Source organism: Coccinella septempunctata, chromosome 2 (assembly GCF_907165205.1).
Source record: "Coccinella septempunctata chromosome 2, icCocSept1.1, whole genome shotgun sequence".
In the NCBI taxonomy this organism is placed as follows: domain Eukaryota; kingdom Metazoa; phylum Arthropoda; class Insecta; order Coleoptera; family Coccinellidae; genus Coccinella; species Coccinella septempunctata.
The window spans coordinates 27,767,198-27,785,613 of record NC_058190.1 but is presented as its reverse complement, the minus strand read 5'-3'; the positions used below and the strand labels follow the sequence as shown (position 1 = coordinate 27,785,613).

The 18,416-nt window shown below is 34.5% G+C and overlaps 1 protein-coding gene across 1 annotated transcript; it reads right to left on the bottom strand.

Moving 5' to 3' along the window:
• Positions 1–6,523: 6,523 nt before the first annotated feature.
• On the bottom strand, positions 6,524–18,035 carry LOC123307536 (proton-coupled amino acid transporter-like protein CG1139). The gene is made up of 8 exons (XM_044889893.1): positions 17,901–18,035; positions 17,730–17,837; positions 17,528–17,675; positions 16,163–16,284; positions 9,977–10,349; positions 7,317–7,501; positions 7,090–7,241; positions 6,524–6,795 (listed from the first exon to the last, which is right to left on the bottom strand). Exons 1-8 carry the CDS (start codon positions 17,912–17,914, stop codon positions 6,548–6,550), a joined length of 1,350 nt encoding a protein of 449 aa, XP_044745828.1. The 5' UTR covers positions 17,915–18,035; the 3' UTR covers positions 6,524–6,547.
• Between the last annotated feature and the right edge of the window lie 381 nt (positions 18,036–18,416).

Genomic DNA, 18,416 nt, shown 5'->3' with positions numbered 1-18,416 from the left:
GGAATTAGTCGTAGAAACAAAGAATTCGAAAGGATATGTTACTAGATTTGGTGAGGAATTTTATGTTTTTTATTCACTTCTCAATTTTTGTATCCAAATCGATTAATTCCACAAGATCAATATCCCATTCTCAAGTCACACATGTTTGGAGAGCAATATATTCTTCTGGTGAATTGCATTGAATATCGCTAAAGCCTTCGACCAGGTGTGGCAAGCTGTTCTCCTCAATAAACTGGCAGACTACATTTCCTCGAGGAAATGATTGGATCTCCAACTTCCTGTCCGAACGAAATAAACAGTTTGCTGTAGCTATGGCAAGCTGGCACCCCCAAATGCGAATTTTGAAACTAAAATTTCAGTTCGTTATTCTGGTTGCATTTTCTTAAAGTAACACAACCAAATTACGAAATGGTATTTTAAATGGAATAGATTACTTGTTCAACTTAGTATTGTGTTGTATTGTGAGTCCACTTATTTTATCAACCCAGTTATTTATTTGTCCATCCACAGAACCATAGAAATCAATCTTTGAAAGTGTGAAGTTGGCATCCCTATATGCGAATTTTGAAATCAAAATTTCTGTGTCGTATGTTCACCCATTTTTTCATTTGGCCAGGCACCGTTCGATAGATACAGAAAAAGGAGTTTTTACCGTGTTGGGAGTACTGACTCTTAACTTTAAAGTTTTCTCTATATGAGCTATTTGCTTTATGTAGCCTGAGAAGAAATATCATAAGTATAAATCTGGAAACTGCCAGCGATCAAATGGATCCTGTCATTCCTGTCTGCCCTTTGTAGACAATAACTTTCTATCAATTTAACAGTTGAATATTATAAGTTCATGCAGAAATCTTACTGACGTCCCAATGTCTCCAAAAGTGATGAGCTATCGGAAAAAAAAATACGATAGGTCATCAGCAAAAAATGCCGGTATAACGAAACGAATTTTACTTTTTTACCTTCTGCCATAAATTTGCGTTCTTCAGTTTTTTGAGTTCGTAACTGAATGGATCAGTTCACAACTTTTGTGATAATTACCATACATAGAGAGGTACCTGTCCTATTTCCACCCAAGTATCTCCGAATTATTTGTCTATTTACTTCTGGGTTATGTTTATACGGGGTCATTCTTTCAAAATTGTACAGAGAACTACAAGAGATATTTTTATGAAATTCATTTTCAGTGTTTCATCCGAGATGTCGAAAAAAATTTAAAAAATTATTGTGAAGACAATCATTTTTCGACCCTAAAGTTCAAAATTTTTCTTCTCATAAAAATCAACTAAATTGGAGTAAAAGAGATGGGGTGACATCAAGACGTCCTTTAACTTCATTTTAAAAAAAATCTAAGCTTAACGTACAAAATTGAAACCGTAAATTGAGAACTAGTGAATGCCGTTTTTGAATGGAGATTCTAGAGATATTACTTCCCCTTAAGGGGAAGTAGTACATACGATTCCAGATCAAGACAATCGACATTGGTTGCTTTACGGATGCTACCCCAAATACGAAAATGTGTCACATCTTTGAGCAATAGCCTGAATTACATATTGAGTCAGTTGAAAAGTAGAAATTCCCACGTGAGAGGTACCTAATATTAGGAATATTGAATGATTTCCAGTTATTCCTGAATTTCTGCGTAATTTTGGCATATATCGCTATTAAAATCTTTGCGTTATAAAAACAATTGAATCGTCGATGTCACCCCGTCGTTATTTTTATTGAAATATGTCGAAAAACCGTCGAAAAATGATTGTGAAAACAAGTTTTATTGACACTAAAGTTCAAGTTTTATTTTCTCAGAAAAAAACAACTAAATTGCTAAAAAAGAGACGCGGTGACATCAAGACGTCCTTTAACTTCAAATAAAAAAAAATTAAGGCTTCACGTAAGAAATTGAAAGCGTATAAATTAGAGAATGCTGTTTTTTAATGGAGATTCTTGAGGTATTACTTACTTCCCCTTAAGCTTTTACAGAAATATTTCTTATTCGAAATCATCACAAAGCTGACCATAGATAGCTACTTGCCTTCAGCGTTGAAATGATGGAATTTTCAAGAATTGTCATTAAAGCCATATTTGACGTCGGTTTCATTGTTATCTTGATAAAAAAAATTTACAGAGAAATAATCTGAATTTTGATTCTAGTTTTCATCGGAAATTTCTTCACTTCAAAGGTGAACCTACATTTTATAATCGAATTACGATTGCACCACCAAGAACCAATAAAAAATGTCCCATTAGCCATAGGTCTTAAATTGACCTTTATCGAGATAATTATCTCGTATTATTAGTTGAATACTTAAATATTCAACTAATACGTTTCTGAAGTGTGTCACATAGAGTCATTCGGGGCAACTGTGCGCACTTTTGCCTTTCAAGCCATACCCTGTTTCAAATGTTGAAGCTAGGAAAATTAAAACATATTCATAAGATAGAGAATTTTCTAATCTATAAAAAAAAAACATCAGAAAGCCCACAAACAAAAACGTTTTCTTTCCGCAAAAAGAAATTTAATGGTGAAAGTCGGAGTGCGTTCACATGTCCCGTATTGCGGGTAAGTGTGCGCACCCTCACGGGGTAAGTGAACGCAGTGCTTAGTGAACCACACAATCAAAACAAATTACAAAATAATGTCATCAAAATGTTACAATATTAAAGAAATGCTGTTTATTGTCAATACTGAAGCGCCTTTTTATAAGCACTGCATTATTGTTCGTGGTACCATTCCTGGTGAACACAACACTTGATACATTCCCCTGTTGGTGGCTCTTCATATTTTTCCGAACAAATAGGACAATATTGATCGAGTCTCAACCAAGAAAATCAACAATGTCATAATTTATTCCTAATTGAACAAATGCCCATATAATGAATCTATGCGCACACTTACCCGCGCACACTTTCACCAGTAAGCCAAATTTTGAATTGAAGTTCTTATAGAGTTGAGAGGTTAAGAGAACCTTAAATTTTTTATTATTTATTAAGATCAATATGCCTATGATCGAATAAAATATTGTTTAACACTGTCGGACTCGGAACTTGGACCTGGCAGATTTTACAGAGATGCTGAAAATTAACAAGAATACTAGTGAATTTGATTGATTGCAAATAAAAAGTTAAACAAACGTCGCACGGCACACTCCTATGAAAAACTAATTTGGGGATTCTGCGCCCTTGCTTCACCCAAATGAACCCCTCTTTCATACATTGCATAGTCGAGATATACGCACTGCGCACACTTACCCACTGCGCTCAGTTACCCCGAATGACTCTATTTATTCTAATTACTTATATTATTATCGAATAATTTAATATTGTTTACAATATCAGTTCAGGAACTCGCATCTGCGAAATTCATTTTCATTCATATCAGTCTCATTCTTATTCATGGCGAGTAAAATCGATTTCTTGGTAAGTATAACAAATAACAATCAGACTCTTCATTAATAGAATTCTTAGACTATAAAGAGACACTAGGAATAGGATAATAAAATTAGATTAGAGATCTTGGTTTCTCCTATAATAAGATGGTCATGCGAAACAGAGGAATGTTGTGGATGACGGAAATAACTAAATTGCAGTTTTGTCGCATTCTAATGCTAACCCGGAATATTCTTTATGACGATGAAAGTGATCCCGGATTATATTCCTCTAGTGTCAGGAGAATTCTGAAAAAAAAATTAAGATTCATCCTTATAAATTTAATTCAAAGGAAGCAGTTTTGTGAAGAAATGCTGATTGAAGTTCAAATGAAAACTTTTTGTACTCTCTCATTTTTACACTGACGGGTAAATATTTTTCAAGAATGGTTATTTCAACTACTCGTAGTCGTTGTAGGGACGAAGAACAGCATAGTCACCAGATATGAGCACTTTCAGTGCGTCAGTAAGTGAAACGATGGATTGATAGGTTTATTGAAAACGGCTGTATATGATTTTCACAAAAAGGATTTTATAAGCCATATAAGCGTGAAGGTAAAGTCAACCTTCACCCACCTGATTGTGATAGCGAAACGCGTGTCGTGGTTCAAAAACTCATTTACCTGAAAATCATACACATAGGTAAGTAATCTGTTTTGAGTTCTACTTTCACGAGTAGGTACAGGAGATTCAATCTTTTTTGTGCTCAGAAATTAACACATTTCTTGATGTTCATATTAACTATAGTATGTATACAGTGTGGGCCAACGAAAACTTAACACCTCTATTTTCCTCTTTTTCGCTTTTTGCCTTAACTGCAACCACCTAACGGGGGTGAGCACCACCCCTTGATTTTGAATAGGGTCAATAGGGATGAGGGGTGTTGGGATACCTCATATTGAAGATCTTATCGAGCACTATCTGGTCCTGAAATTTCACTTCAAAATTTCCATCGATAGCGAAATGCTATGTAAAATATTGGAAAAGTACTCACTTTTGTGATTAGTTCATTAAATGCTGGAAATGGGCACCATTCACTTCCATGCAGTAATATAAGTTTTGCTGAAAAAGTTCACGTATATAACTCAAGATTTCTGTTGTAATTTAACGGCATTCATTAATGATCCGAGTTCACACATCATCCATTGACTTAATATTTGGCGAAACTGAGTATGCACCTTACGAAATAATCTTGGTTTTTCATCTGGCCAATACCCACAGCTATGCTGGTATACAATACTGGTAAGGTAAAATAAACACTCGTCCGAAAAACAGATATCGAACATGTAGTTTTGATTATCGTTAATCATTTCAATGACCACTTCTGGAGTCGACGATAGGGATCATCCGCATTCAGTTCCTGAACCAATGGTATACATCGGACAATTTTCTAGTACTAAAGACCGGATCCATTGCTACTTGACCTAAGACAGCTACGTCCCTCGCTTCGTCTCTTACGTGCAACCTCTTTTTGTTTCCGACTGAAAAAGTCAAATTTGGCAACCACTTGAAGAACGTAAGCAGCAGATATATTTCTTCCAGGATGTCGTTCATTGAATAAAGCCGCTGTTGTTCACGCAGAGTCGTTATTTCTAAAAAGTAGGTAATTTTATCATTTCCACCCCTTCTACGGAAGGGAATTCTATTAAAAATTTAAAATCGCGTTGACACAGTTGTAACGTTATTAATAATTCATGAAAGACTAGGGCAAATCAAAAACGTTTCCTTTTTTGGGCAAAAAATTAACCAAATAACTAACAAATACCTTTGTGATGTGTCGTATACGAATAATATCCCTGGGATACATTCCACATTGCCTCTTTCATTATTTTCGCTGTTATTTCATTATCGATGGATATTTTGAATCGAAATTTCTTGGTTAGATTCCTTCTTTGAAATTAATTATCGCAACACCCCTCATCCCTATTCAAAATCAAAATCACCCCTGTTAGGGGCTTGAAGTTATGGGTAAAAAAGCGGAAAAGTTGTTCCCGTGGAATCAGAAATAGGGAATATTCCTTCTGACGAAAATTATGTATTTTTTATGAAAAATCTTTGAAACGTCACATTTTGAAATAACCATTCCAACCGTTTACCAAAAATAATTATTTTAAGTAGGACTTAAAAATGAAAAATAAAAATGGGTATTTAAAATTTAAAGCATTTCGTTTCTATTGCACAAGTTGGCAACATCGACTGAAATATGCGTTGATAATAAAGGACAACAAATACACTATCTTGATAAGATGGACAAAAATGGCTGTCTATGAAGTCTGCGACGAACTGTTACTACGCGCCTTATGAAGGCTGTGAATCAACAGTTGGCTTTTTTAAATGACTTTTATTTTCTAGAAGGCGCTGTTGCCAAATCTCAAACTAGAAACGAAGCGATTTAAATCTTAAAACCTCATATTTGAAGAATGATTTTGAATACTTGCCGCGTTGCATTCGAAAAATTCATGAATAAAACTGATAATTATTCAGTTTAAACTTACATATGCTGTGATAACCCAAATTGAGGAGAATTCTCCATTGATGGGTATGAGCGATTTTCCACATTTTCATTTTAAAGTCGGAAATTCGAGGTGTTATAAGTTTCTGTTGGACCACCCTGTATATACATATTCTTTTGAAAGAGTGATACAAATTTTTACGATCTAAAGCAATTAGGCAGATGTTAAGAAATAGCAACATAAATCTACATATGCATGTCTACCTACTATAATATGATAAATTAACATATTCAAGGAGGCCCATAAGGTTGTGGAAAATGATTTTTCCTATATATTTTAAATAGAACAACATATATATTATTACTCATTTACTTATTTTGCCGACTCAATTGCAAACAATTTTCATTAAACATACGTTAAATTGTTTAGAAAATCGATTGTCCATAGAAGTAAACTGAAATAATTTTTTGCATTTCTACTTTCCGAAAGTGTTATTGCCTTTCTATAGTGTTGTTCAGCCTTATTTACTAACCCTCAACCACAATTTTCCCAGAGTTTCTGATAATATAAAAAGTGCCCGTATCTGGATTAGTGAAAATTCGATCGTATAAAAATATTCATCAGACACTGAATGGAAAATGCCTATTGATTTAAAAACTATTTAATTTTATTCTAAAAATTGGAAGGTAAAAAACAATATACCAAAGAACAAAATATAGCAGATAGACCAAAAATTACCAAAAAAATATTTTTGAAATGAATAAGTTTGGCCCGTCGAAAATTATTAGGCCAGTTCAATGAAATATCCATTAAGGCAGGAAAAATTATTCCCAAAATTGGCACCGTTGTTCCTAGTATGATGGTTATGATACACTCTGGTAATAAGGATTCTGTGTAAGTTCTAGCAGCCATGTATACACCTGCAATACAGAAAGTTTGAAATATCGTATAGGTTTGTTAAAAATGACAAAATTTCGAAATATACAATTAGTTAGCGTCGTGTCGCAAAGCTTTTCACATCGCATTTCCAATGATTAGTGTATTTATGCATGTCTATTTATTTCTATTTCTTGTCTATTGTCTATTTCCACACTCTGGGGACAAAACGGCTTTACATATATTCATATATATTCCAACCTCTGGTAAAAGTAAGCACATATTTATATTTATTTTATAAAATTAAATCAAAGTATGTGAAGAAACTAAAAACTTACCCGAAAGAATAATAGGTAATGAACACCATAAAAATCTTGTGCACCAACATCTGTTCTCTAATTTATTCCAAATAATGTTAACATAAATAAACTCGTGAAGTCCGTAGCTAATATATGTGTCGACCATATAGAACGCCGTACAAACTACAAGTCTACAAAATATGTATTACTTTTAGTAATTTTTTTATTACTCATCATAATATTATGATAAGACAGATAACACTCACATATCATTCGTGACGAAGAAAATAGGAATTGTTGAGATGGTGAGACCGTCGTTATCGAATCTCCAATAGACCAAAAAGCCCAGAATGCATTGTACGACAATTATCAAAAACATCCCAATTGTTATGATACCACATGGTCTGGAAAATGCTTTTGGTGATTCCAGATTGTCATCAATGTGCGTTACCTTAAAAAAGAAGTAAACCTTGTATGCAGTACCTATCTAATACAATTATTTATTTATATGGGTTTTTTTTATCTTCACAAACACATTTTAGATAGATATCAATTATAAGAACTGAACGAGAATAAATTCGTTTTCACTAAAACGCCTATATCTTTGGATCGATTTCCAACATCAAGCTTATTTTAGAATCATCTTTTAATTATTATGAAAACTGTATTTCCAAGAAAAAACTAAATTAAGTTTTCACAAAATTTATTTATTTTCTCTGGAATTCTTTCCATCATGCTTTTTTCAGTGCTCTCAGTCACTTTTTGGGATGCCGTCCTCCACATTTGTTTGAATTCCTCTAAAGTTTTGGTTGATTCCTTAATCTTCTTGAGTTCTCTTTTTACCAGAGCCCAATATTTCAATTGGCCTGAGTTCTGTGCAATTTGGTAGATTGGCCTCTTTGAGGGCAAAAACCACCCAACTTTGTAGTATTCCTTGCTAGCCTTGCTGTAGTGGCATGAAGCTAAATCTGACCAGAAGATTGTTGACACATCGTGCTCACGTAATAAAGGTAAAAGTCGCTTCTTCAAGCATTCCTCGATGTATATCTTTGAGTCAACAGAGCCTTGGCCAACGAAAAATTTGCTCCTTTCCCCACAAGTGCAAATTGCTTGGCAAACCAGGAATTTTTTAAGGAAACTGCTTGTTTCTTCAGACGAAATTGTTCGTCAACATATCCACGAGAGTCTGCAGTATAAAATTCCTGAACAGGAAGCTGTGAGAAATGGGCCAAGACGTAGGTTTCGTCGTCCATCACGCAGCAGAAAACATTTTATGCTCGTAAGAAATCCTTTTTTATAATAATTTCTTTGCTCTTGATTTCGCCTCTTGATTTTTTACTGCGTTCCTGTCTGGCACTTTCTGTACTTTGTATGTTCTTAGCCCACTCCTCGACTTGATCTTCTGAAAGGGGCTGATGGCTTTGTTCACTTTTTTCGGGCTATTAAACCCCTTTTTCCTCACGGTTCCTTCCTTGCGGTTGATTGTTAGGGTTTCTTGAAAGCGTTTAACAACTCTTGTTACCTTTTCTGTACAAACGCGAGCCTATTTTGCGATTTTTTTGGAGCTCCATTTTTGATTAGTGTGAAAACTTTCACTATAAATTCTCGTGTTTCCACTTCGCCTGACATTTTGAGGAAGAATTTAATTAAACCTATGAAGTTAATGGGCCACTTCATTCTGATATTCATTACGAAGTTTTCTATGATTAGTTTTTGTGATAGAGAATTTATTCTCATTCAGTCCTTAGTAAAGTTGAAACTACAGTCATTGACCACCTAAAATTTTGCTGAAGTTCGTTGTCTAAGAACTTTCATAATTTCTTATCAATTTCAATTGTTTCTTTGGTATTGAAACAAATTCCAAAAAAGTTGTCCAAAAATATTGATAGCTCATTTACATAGGGTGAAAAAACCATGTATTTGTAGTCCAATTTCTTAACACCCTATGAAAGAGTTCCGGAAATTTGTATAGTTCACGCTCATTTTATTACTAAGACCACCCTTTTCGCCATCTTTCACTTTTTATTTCGCCTTGATATCTTGAAAGGTTAGCCTACTACACTATATCTGAACTATGATCAAAATTACAAAGTTTTGTTCTCCCCTGCACAGAGTGTCACAAATTGTTTGTGATGAAAAGACTTTCCATCGTAATTTTCGCGAAAACTTCTTTAGTTGTCTGGTTCTCAAAAGACATTATGGTAGCCGAATTGGCGTGCAATTCACATCTACATATATCGACGGCACTTATATTTTGTTTGGACCTTCAAACCCGATTCTAAATAAAAATTGAAAGTACTCGAATTTAAAAAATCAGTAAAAAATTCAGTTTGTAAAAACTTCACTTTTACTTTAAAATTTGTGCAGTAAAACTGTCTGCATGAAAATTTAAAGCACAAGCCTCAGTTCAGTTTTTTGTGGTATTTTCGAATATTCACTCAAATTTTCAAAATTCCGATTTACAGTGTTGGTTCGAGGAGTCAAAGGAATCATAATTTTTTGTTAACCCGGACCTGGATTTTACTTCTGATTATTGAATGATACAATTGTGCTTTGAATAATAAATACGTTTGCCAAACATGAAGAAAATATACCGGGTGGTTAGTCTGATATGGTCTCAGGAAAAAACGAGAAAAATTCATAAAATATCCTGTCATCGGTTACGAAGAGAGTAAGAGCCAATAAATGGCTTTCTGGGTGTGAAAATCACCTGTGTGTATTCCTAATCTATAAATAAATAAATAAATAAAAAAAAAATGTGGTATCTCCAGAACCTCCAACCCGTCTGTTAAATATTTTCGTTTCCCAATGAAACACCTTGTATATCCAAGATTTGAAACTTATGCCATTGTCCCAAGATTCACCCCGTCTAATCATCAGACTTCTCTCTCTCTTTTTAAAAACATTATAAGCTTGTTATACTCACGACTGTGACTGCTTGCATTGAAAACACCAAAGTTCCTATATAAATTGGCAGAGTCTTCACATCAATTTCGAACATTTCAAAACTGCCGAAGGGTCTCGGATCCTGAAGCAGAAAAACAAGAATAACCGCAGATGATGCCAGTAGGAATACCACCCCAAGTACACATAAGTTGGCCACCACATTCAAATCTTTCATGAACCTTGCCAATATTAAGGGTAATAATGATACGGAAAATAGGGTTGATATGTCTACTTTGAATGCGAGAAAACTTCTGATTAAACCATCTACCACTGGCGTCAAGCTCAAAGCCATGGAAGCGAAAATGCAACACAATCCCAGTTGGCACAGTATGAAACAAACATCAACTACGTAACTGTAAAAAAGATAAAAGATACTTTGCATTACCAGTCAGTTGAAGTCAGTGAGGCACTGACTTTTGGAAGAAATTCAATTACTTCATGTAAATACATCAATTTCCATTAAATTTTCAAAGGTATTATTTTGATTGTATCGAAAAAGTAGTTGAAACTTAAACGTTGAAAAATAACTTTGATTCAATAACGAGCCAAAATATGATTTTCGTAACGCGTTAAGATTTTATGACTCTTTACTTCTGCTTATAACATGTTTATATTTGTTATGATGAATAAAGAATAAAGCCTCTTTCACTTCAGCATACATTACACAGTACCTACATTTCTTATAGAGAAATTGATCTAAAACAATGCTCTCAAGTGAGAGCATTGGGGTAGGTACATTGAAAAGTTTCATTGTACCCAAAAGACGATTTTATATTGGCAGGAATTTTGGCTAATTAACAAGGATGCATTTTGAAATAGAAAAATAACTTGAAAAAGTTTTCAAAAGGTATTGTTTAGACAAATTTATGTTGTTACTAACAACCCTTAGTAATAAAAATACTATAATTTATGGTACGTACGAAACGTACGTAACAGAACAAAATACTATAATTTATGATACGTACAGGATGTCCGCCAGAAAAAGACCCTATATCTTGTATGCGAAACTATAGAAGCTACTGAAAAAAATTTCGAGTAAAATTTGTTCTGGATAAATCAGTCTTCAATAATTCATTAATAGTATACGACTAACTCATTTGTAAACAGAGTGGCAATACAGAATTAATTTTTTTTAAATGGAACACCCTATATTTAATTCGACATTTGAAGAGAGCTTAAGAAGATAAATTAAAATATGTATATATGTATATAGTTCTATGGGTCTCGGACTTCCTGTTACTGATTTATTGATAATTTTCAGCAAAAATGGTCCAATATTAGTCCTACTGTGAGTAGGTTATCTTTGAAGCTATAGAATTGGAGTTTTTGCCCTTCATTCTTTGCAAGTATACATTGCTTTAGGCTTTAGACTCATATAATTCGGCTACAAAAAAGACGACACTTTTTTGTTGGATACTTTTCATGAAAATAATCGAACAAAAACCTAGATGTATGCCAGTGATGATGTGTATGGTTAAATTTTGGGTTTAAAGAGCTTATAAATGATGCCATTTCATATGGGGTGTCCCATTTCAAGAGAAAGGGACAATGATGCATTTTCAAAATGTGGCAACACTGCTTTTTAGCTCTCAGAAATGATCTGTTAATAAAAAGAGCTCAAAGTTATATACATTCCATTCCTAATTTACTGCAATTCGATGGTTAGAAAGGTAACCTACTTACACTATTTCCGATATTGGACCATTTTTGCTGAAAATTATCAATAAATCTGAAACGGAAAATCTGAGACTCATAACACTATATATATATATTTGATTTCGTCTTCTTACGCTCTATTCAAATGTCGAATGAAATATAGATAACTTTTAATTGCCACTCTGTAGACAAATGAGTTAGTCGTAATGTATTAACTAATTATTGAAGACTAATTTATGCAGAACAAATTTTACCTGAAATTTTTTTCGGTAGTTCTTATAGATTCGCATATAATGTATAAGATCTTTTTCTGGTGGACGCTGTAGGTAATACAGAACGCATACTATATTTAATATTTTGTCGTACTTTCATAAACGGTGAATGAACAGATCGGAAGTCAATGTAGAAAAAAATTTCTATGAATACTGTGAAAAATAAATGAATAATGAGTTACTGACAATGACATTCAATGAAATCCGAAAGAAGTAAAGAAAGTTTAGGAATTTAATTCAGCCACAGAACACCCGCTGATATAAAATAAACAAATGTTTAGATCTGAATCGAAACAGCAAACCATCATCACTCAAAGTAATACCTCGTCAGAGCAACACAACTCAGACCTCGACGAAACTGGAAATCATAATTGCCTTTTTATGAAATGTCAGTTGTCTGTTTGGTGGAGGAATACACCCTACATTTGTTGATTTTATATCAGGGGGTGTTATGTGTCTGAATTAATTTCGTTTATTACTCATCTGGTGACCTGCCAGAGAAAGCGATATACATTTGTGCAAAGATTATAGAGTGTGATTATGGCGAAGTACTGCCAATAATTCGAACGTTTCCAGCGCCCTCTATACTCTCTACTTGATTACCGTAATATACGATTCCCGAAATCTGAGAGTTTGGCCAAATGGATACATGATGCCATCTTCCTCTGAGAGTTAAGGGAAGTGAATTGAGTTGGTCCTCGTTTCTTGTCAGATAGAGCCTTCAAAGTACCGAACACTGACATCAAATAAATGGACCAACAATTCGTTCAATTTTCGTCGAGGTATGAGTTATGTGGCTCTGACGAGGTCAAATGATACCGAAACCTTGGCAGCATCTACTATTCCTTGACAAAATGTTATTTCTGTTAATACTTTGAGTGATGGTGGTCCGCTTCATCATTCAGATTGTAACATTTGTCAGCGGATGTTATGTGTCTGAATTATTTCCGTATATCATTCTCCTTCACCTGTCAGATGGCGAGCTCCATTTATGATGAAGAAAGTTTATTTAAATTCACATATTTAAAGGGTAGGTAACTAAATTCTGCCTTTCCCTTTTTTTAGAAACGCTGACGTTGCGACGAATGGAAGATTATAATTTTTTTGCCGAATAACATATCTGTCTTTGAAAGCATTGAAATCAAAATCACAGAACTTAGGAAACTCAAATAATTGAAATTCTGGATCCTGCGTCTTCTTTTTACGTATAAATATTGACTCATTTTTCATTTTCTATTACTCTCCAGGTTTTTGGGAAACACAGCTGAGATTTGGTTTATCCTTTATGTATCACGTTTTTAAATCTGCCTGCAACTGAAGCAACAACCTGCGTGACACCCATTTTGAAACTTTTCAAGCCAATTGAATCAATGATGTGATAGTCCGGGAGGTGGCGTCACTTTTGAACTAGTGATCGATCTTCACACAAATTTTTTAGGATGAGTAGTTCTCCACATGTACATATGAGGTCCGCGCGTCAGTCAGTCCAATAGCGGTGGGCGTGGGAGGCGGTTAAACTCGAAAAAAAAGTGATTGAGTGATTGATCTTCACGTGAAACTTTGTAATAACGTGAATTATTCATGATTATGAGTGAAAATGGGCGTCAGTCACTTTCCCGATGGTGGAAACATCGTCAGTCAGCCGGTTGAAGTGGTCGGAAAAATCTGGAAATTGAAGTGACCGATCTTCACTTGAAATTTTGAAAAATTGTTATTTTAATCAAATTGAACGTTTATAGTGGTGGAATCTGCGTCAGTCAGGCTTCCAAAGTCAAGGGCAGTTACCAGCTTCCTTCGGCGCGCTGCACCTTATGCAGTTCGAATGACGCATATTCCACCGGCATCGTGCCGGCTGAGGATTATTTATGGAGTGTACATAACAATTACTTGTTTATACAGGGTGTTTCATCATATAAATAAATAAACTTTATTGATTCTTTTGGACACTTAAGAAATGTATAGGACAAGTCATATATTATAACAAATACAAGAGAAAAAAAAATAACAAATTCAACAAATGGAGTCCTTAAGGAACTCCTCCACACCATAGTAACACCTGTTAGTTAAAAGGAACTTAACTTCTCTCTTGAAAGATTTTCCACTCATTTATTTCAAGCGACTGGGCAAATGGTTATATAATTTGATACCTATATAAATCGGTGAGGACTCATATTTAACTGTATGATGCCTGGGGAAGGCTATGGTATCAGTGTGTCATATTTCATACCCATGTTTCATACATTTCCTGTATTTTCCGATGTTCAGGTAGATATAAACAAGACAATTAAGGATGAATTTACAAGGCAAGGGAAGAATACGAAACTAACTGAAAATCGGATGACATGAATCACGTGGCCGAACTTTGAATATAAGCCTTATGACGCGTTTCTGAGAAATGAAAACTCGAAATTGTTGAAATGTTTCCTGATTGTAGGAAACTACAAGGAGATTGTTCGAAAATTGTGTTCATTCAGAAAATGAAATTCAATTTGGAAACCAAAAAAAATCAGGAACATAGAAGGTTTTCCGCCATTTTGAAATTTTGTTTTCAGAGTTCTTCATTTTTTCTGAATTGAGCACTCAAAAATACTCCGATGTGAGCAGAAACCGTTACTTTGAGGTTTATACATAACTGAGCACACTTAATAGAATATTGCTCAAATACGACGTTGAACACCTCATTTCTCGCTTATGCGTCGAAAACGGGGTATATGTCATAAGGCAAAAGTGATTCTCCCGGTGTCATTTACCCACTATATATGTTTGTCCAGTTTATGATGAAACACCCTGTATAAACAAGTAATTGTTATGTACACTCGATAAATAATCGTCAGCCGGCACGATGCCGGTGGAATATGCGTCAGTCGAACTGCATAAGGTGCAGCGCGCCAAAGGAACCTGGTCACTGCCCTTGACTTTGGAAGCCTGACTGACGCAGAATCCACCACTTTAAACGTGACTGACGTCCATTTTTATGTTCAATTTGATTAAAATAATCATTTCTCAAAATTTCAAGTGAAGATCGGTAACTTGTCAATTTTCAGATTTTTCCTACCACTTCAACCGCCTGACTGACGATGTTTCCACCATCGGCAAAGTGACTGACGCCGATTTTCACTCATAATCATGAATAATTCACATTATTACGAAGTTTCACGTGGAGATCAATCACTTTTTTTTGAGATTTTTCCGGCGAGTTTCACCGCCTCCCACGCCCACGCCCACTACGGTCGCGCTGACTGACTTTCGATTTCGAGTACAGTAATAGTGAAACTCTCTAATTAATCACATTCGAGTTGGAGATAAATCACTGATAAAAAAGTGACACCACCTCCCGGACTATGACGGTTGGATTTCTTCACGCGAGGAAACTGAAACTTCAAACTATACAGGGTGATTAAAAACTCGAGGCGAAAAATTAAGGGATATATAGAGACTGATATTCTTGATTAAACGTAAAAAAAACTTTCGGCCGATGATTCTTCGTTTCCGAATTTTTGGACATTAATGTTTCTGTATGCAACCAATTAGATTTCATAAATTACAGTAAGCCTAGAAATAAATGAGATAAATGTCACCTGGTGACAGAACACATATTGTTTGCCAATTTAAAAATTGCTTTGCTGGTTTAGCCTTCTGTTAAACATGCAGTTTTCTAACGAAGAATATGCAGATAATATGTGTACGGTTTTTGTGATGGCAACTCATTAAAAGCTTGTCGGGAGTAGGTACAACATGAGATTTCCTAATAGACGACAACCTCGCCGGGTGTTTTCTGACGCTTATCAAAGATGCTATGGCCAGCGAGATCACCTGATTTGAATCCTTTGGATTATTTTGTAAGGCTACATTTGGAACAACAAGTTTACGCAGTGGAAATTAATGATTTAGAACAATTACTGGAACGAATTATTAATGCAGTCGAATCCACTCAGAATAGGCAAAACATGCAATTAGTGTACAATTCTATGTACATACATAATGGTGGCATTTTTGGCCATTTCCTTTAATTTTTTCTGTATTTTTATCAGCTATTATAGTCTAAAATTGATGACATGCAGAAACTTCAACACTTAGGCATATCTCGGACACAAGCCAATATCCAAAAATTTTATTTTACTTTTTTTATCAAGAATAGCAGCCTGTATATGTTCCTCAATTTTTCGCCTCGAGTTCTGAATCACCCTGTATATCTGAAGTAGTTTCAAAAAAAGGTTGTTTGGTTTTGGGATACTTACTGCGATAGCCTTGAAAATTGTCTAATACTTGGTGGTCCCATTTCGAATGCTCTTTCAACTGATTGTGCATATTTGAGATGTGGTATTTTCAGTGTTTTGCATAGCCTATATTTAGCCTGGAACTGTTCAAAATTATGTTATATAAATATGTGGACCAATTATGTTCCAAATGTGGGAGAATATGAAAACGAAAAGTTCCATGAACGTTATTCCGAAAAGAGATTGATTCATTATCCATTTGGTAGTATTGTTATGAGCTTGAAGGTTTCAATTCGTCTATGAATAAGCGAAAAAGCCATTTGCTCGTTTAGAACAAGTAAAATTACCATTTTTTGTAGAATTTTTATGAAAAATCAAAAATTGTTTTGAAACATTTCGGACATACTTCAAAATTCGGGATGAATACTTGGGATAAATCAGATACGAATGGTGACTCACAAACTTTTTCTGATAAAAGTACTAAAGAGCAAACGATCAATACTTCTCAGATGACATTCTGGTGAGAATTATATGCTCCGGGTAAATACCCAATATTAACTATCCCACTGTCATAATAATAAACAGTCAGTAAAAAGTGGGTAACGCATATATCTTTGGTATTCACTATTTTGTAGAAAAATGCTGGAACATGTCAATTTTCATTTCAAATTACGCAACTTTTCATGTAGGTACACTCGAGAGGTTTATCATGCACCCTCTAGGAGAGGTGAAGGGTACTTGAGTTTTTTCAAATGCAACCCTAACTTCTTTCACAGTTAGCATCACAATTTTTTTGGTATATTTTAGGTCACGAAAAAAAACTGAATCCCTGAACACTAATAAGCAAATGAGCGTAAGTATCTTTGTTTTTGTAGAAGTATTTTAGATTGCCTAGTACACCAGGTGGGCATATTATGGGCCTCATTTCATTTGAAATTCAAAGAATTATTGTGCTCAGAGAAAATGAGAACAATGAAATGTTTAGGATTGATCTCACAATACGCCAAAATCCCCATCAATGACCAACTCATCTTCAGCAACAAACGGTCTATCTATTTTAGCACAAAAAATGTGCCACATTTGCTTGTGACCATATGTGTGGCTCTATGTTTGTGTGACAATGAAGTTTGATAGATCATCATGGCGAATAATAAGTCGTAAATCACAAGCGATTCACGAATAATCATAATGGTCAGAGAAACACACTATATCTGATAGCAACATGGGAATTTTACCAATTTCATGGTATGAAAACATTTGCGAATTGGAAGTTTACTTGCAAACTAGTCGTTTGTACTGTATAGGTATATATACCAATATACCAGCTTCTGAGCATAATCAACTCCTTATGCCAAATTTCAAGAGAAAAATATAAATAATTCTCACCAAAATATGAAGACAATGAGTACATATAATGCCAATTAATGCAGTCAGTATAATGCCCGTTATCCAACCTTGACGAAAAACAAAAACTGCCTGGAGTATTCCAGTTCCAACAACTGCCTGAATGAGAAGAAAAAAAGCTTGAGTGCTCCTGAAAACGAAAAATATTGTATTTTGCTATTTTCCGAATTACTCTCGTACTCACGTAATACTCGGTGTCTTAGGTTGTTTTTTGAGATATGGATCGTAATATTCATCCTCTGGAATCTCTGTTATACTCCCACTTCTGGAAGCACTGATTGGAGAAAATTTCCTACAATTATTGATGATCAGTTGTTTCTACCTTCAATCTTTATATAAAATAATCTCTTCTTACCCATTGTCAACCATATTTTCAATTTATTGGCCGTTTTTTCTGACTCATGCTTACTTGAACTCATGCGCTTGATATCGTGTAAATTACAGTAAATTTTTTCCCTATTTCAATGGTAACTGATTATATTAGAAATTATTATCATTTTCCCGATCGTGATTGATAGTGGTATAGTAATTCCGAAAATTTGATGTTGAATTTTCAGTTTCGTCAAATGCAGGGGAAAGGGATAGTTATATTTAGGTCAGGATTTATGGAAATGTTATGAGTAAAACGATCTATATTTCAGTCGACGTTACATGAATATTTTTCCACTTTTACAGGGCTCAAATTACTAAAATGTTTTTTCTTGACTTCCTATAGGTATACGGGACAAATGTATGATATTATACAAGGTGAGTTTATGACACGTAGGTACAAATATTTTAACTAGATGAGGTTGAGGTCAAAAGAAACACTTTTTTCTAATACCATATTTCCTAATCGGCTCGGTTCAAAAAATACAGGCTGTTGAAAAAC

Bases quoted from the DNA above. Each gene is read 5' to 3' on its own strand.
- LOC123307536 (XM_044889893.1), bottom strand. The intron at 17,676-17,729 runs GTGAGTACGAGA...TTTCGTTTTCAG, and splicing joins CCTAAGACACCGAGTATTAC to GAGCACTCAAGCTTTTTTTC. The intron at 16,285-17,527 runs GTGAGAATTATT...AATTTTGAACAG, and splicing joins CTCATTGTCTTCATATTTTG to TTCCAGGCTAAATATAGGCT.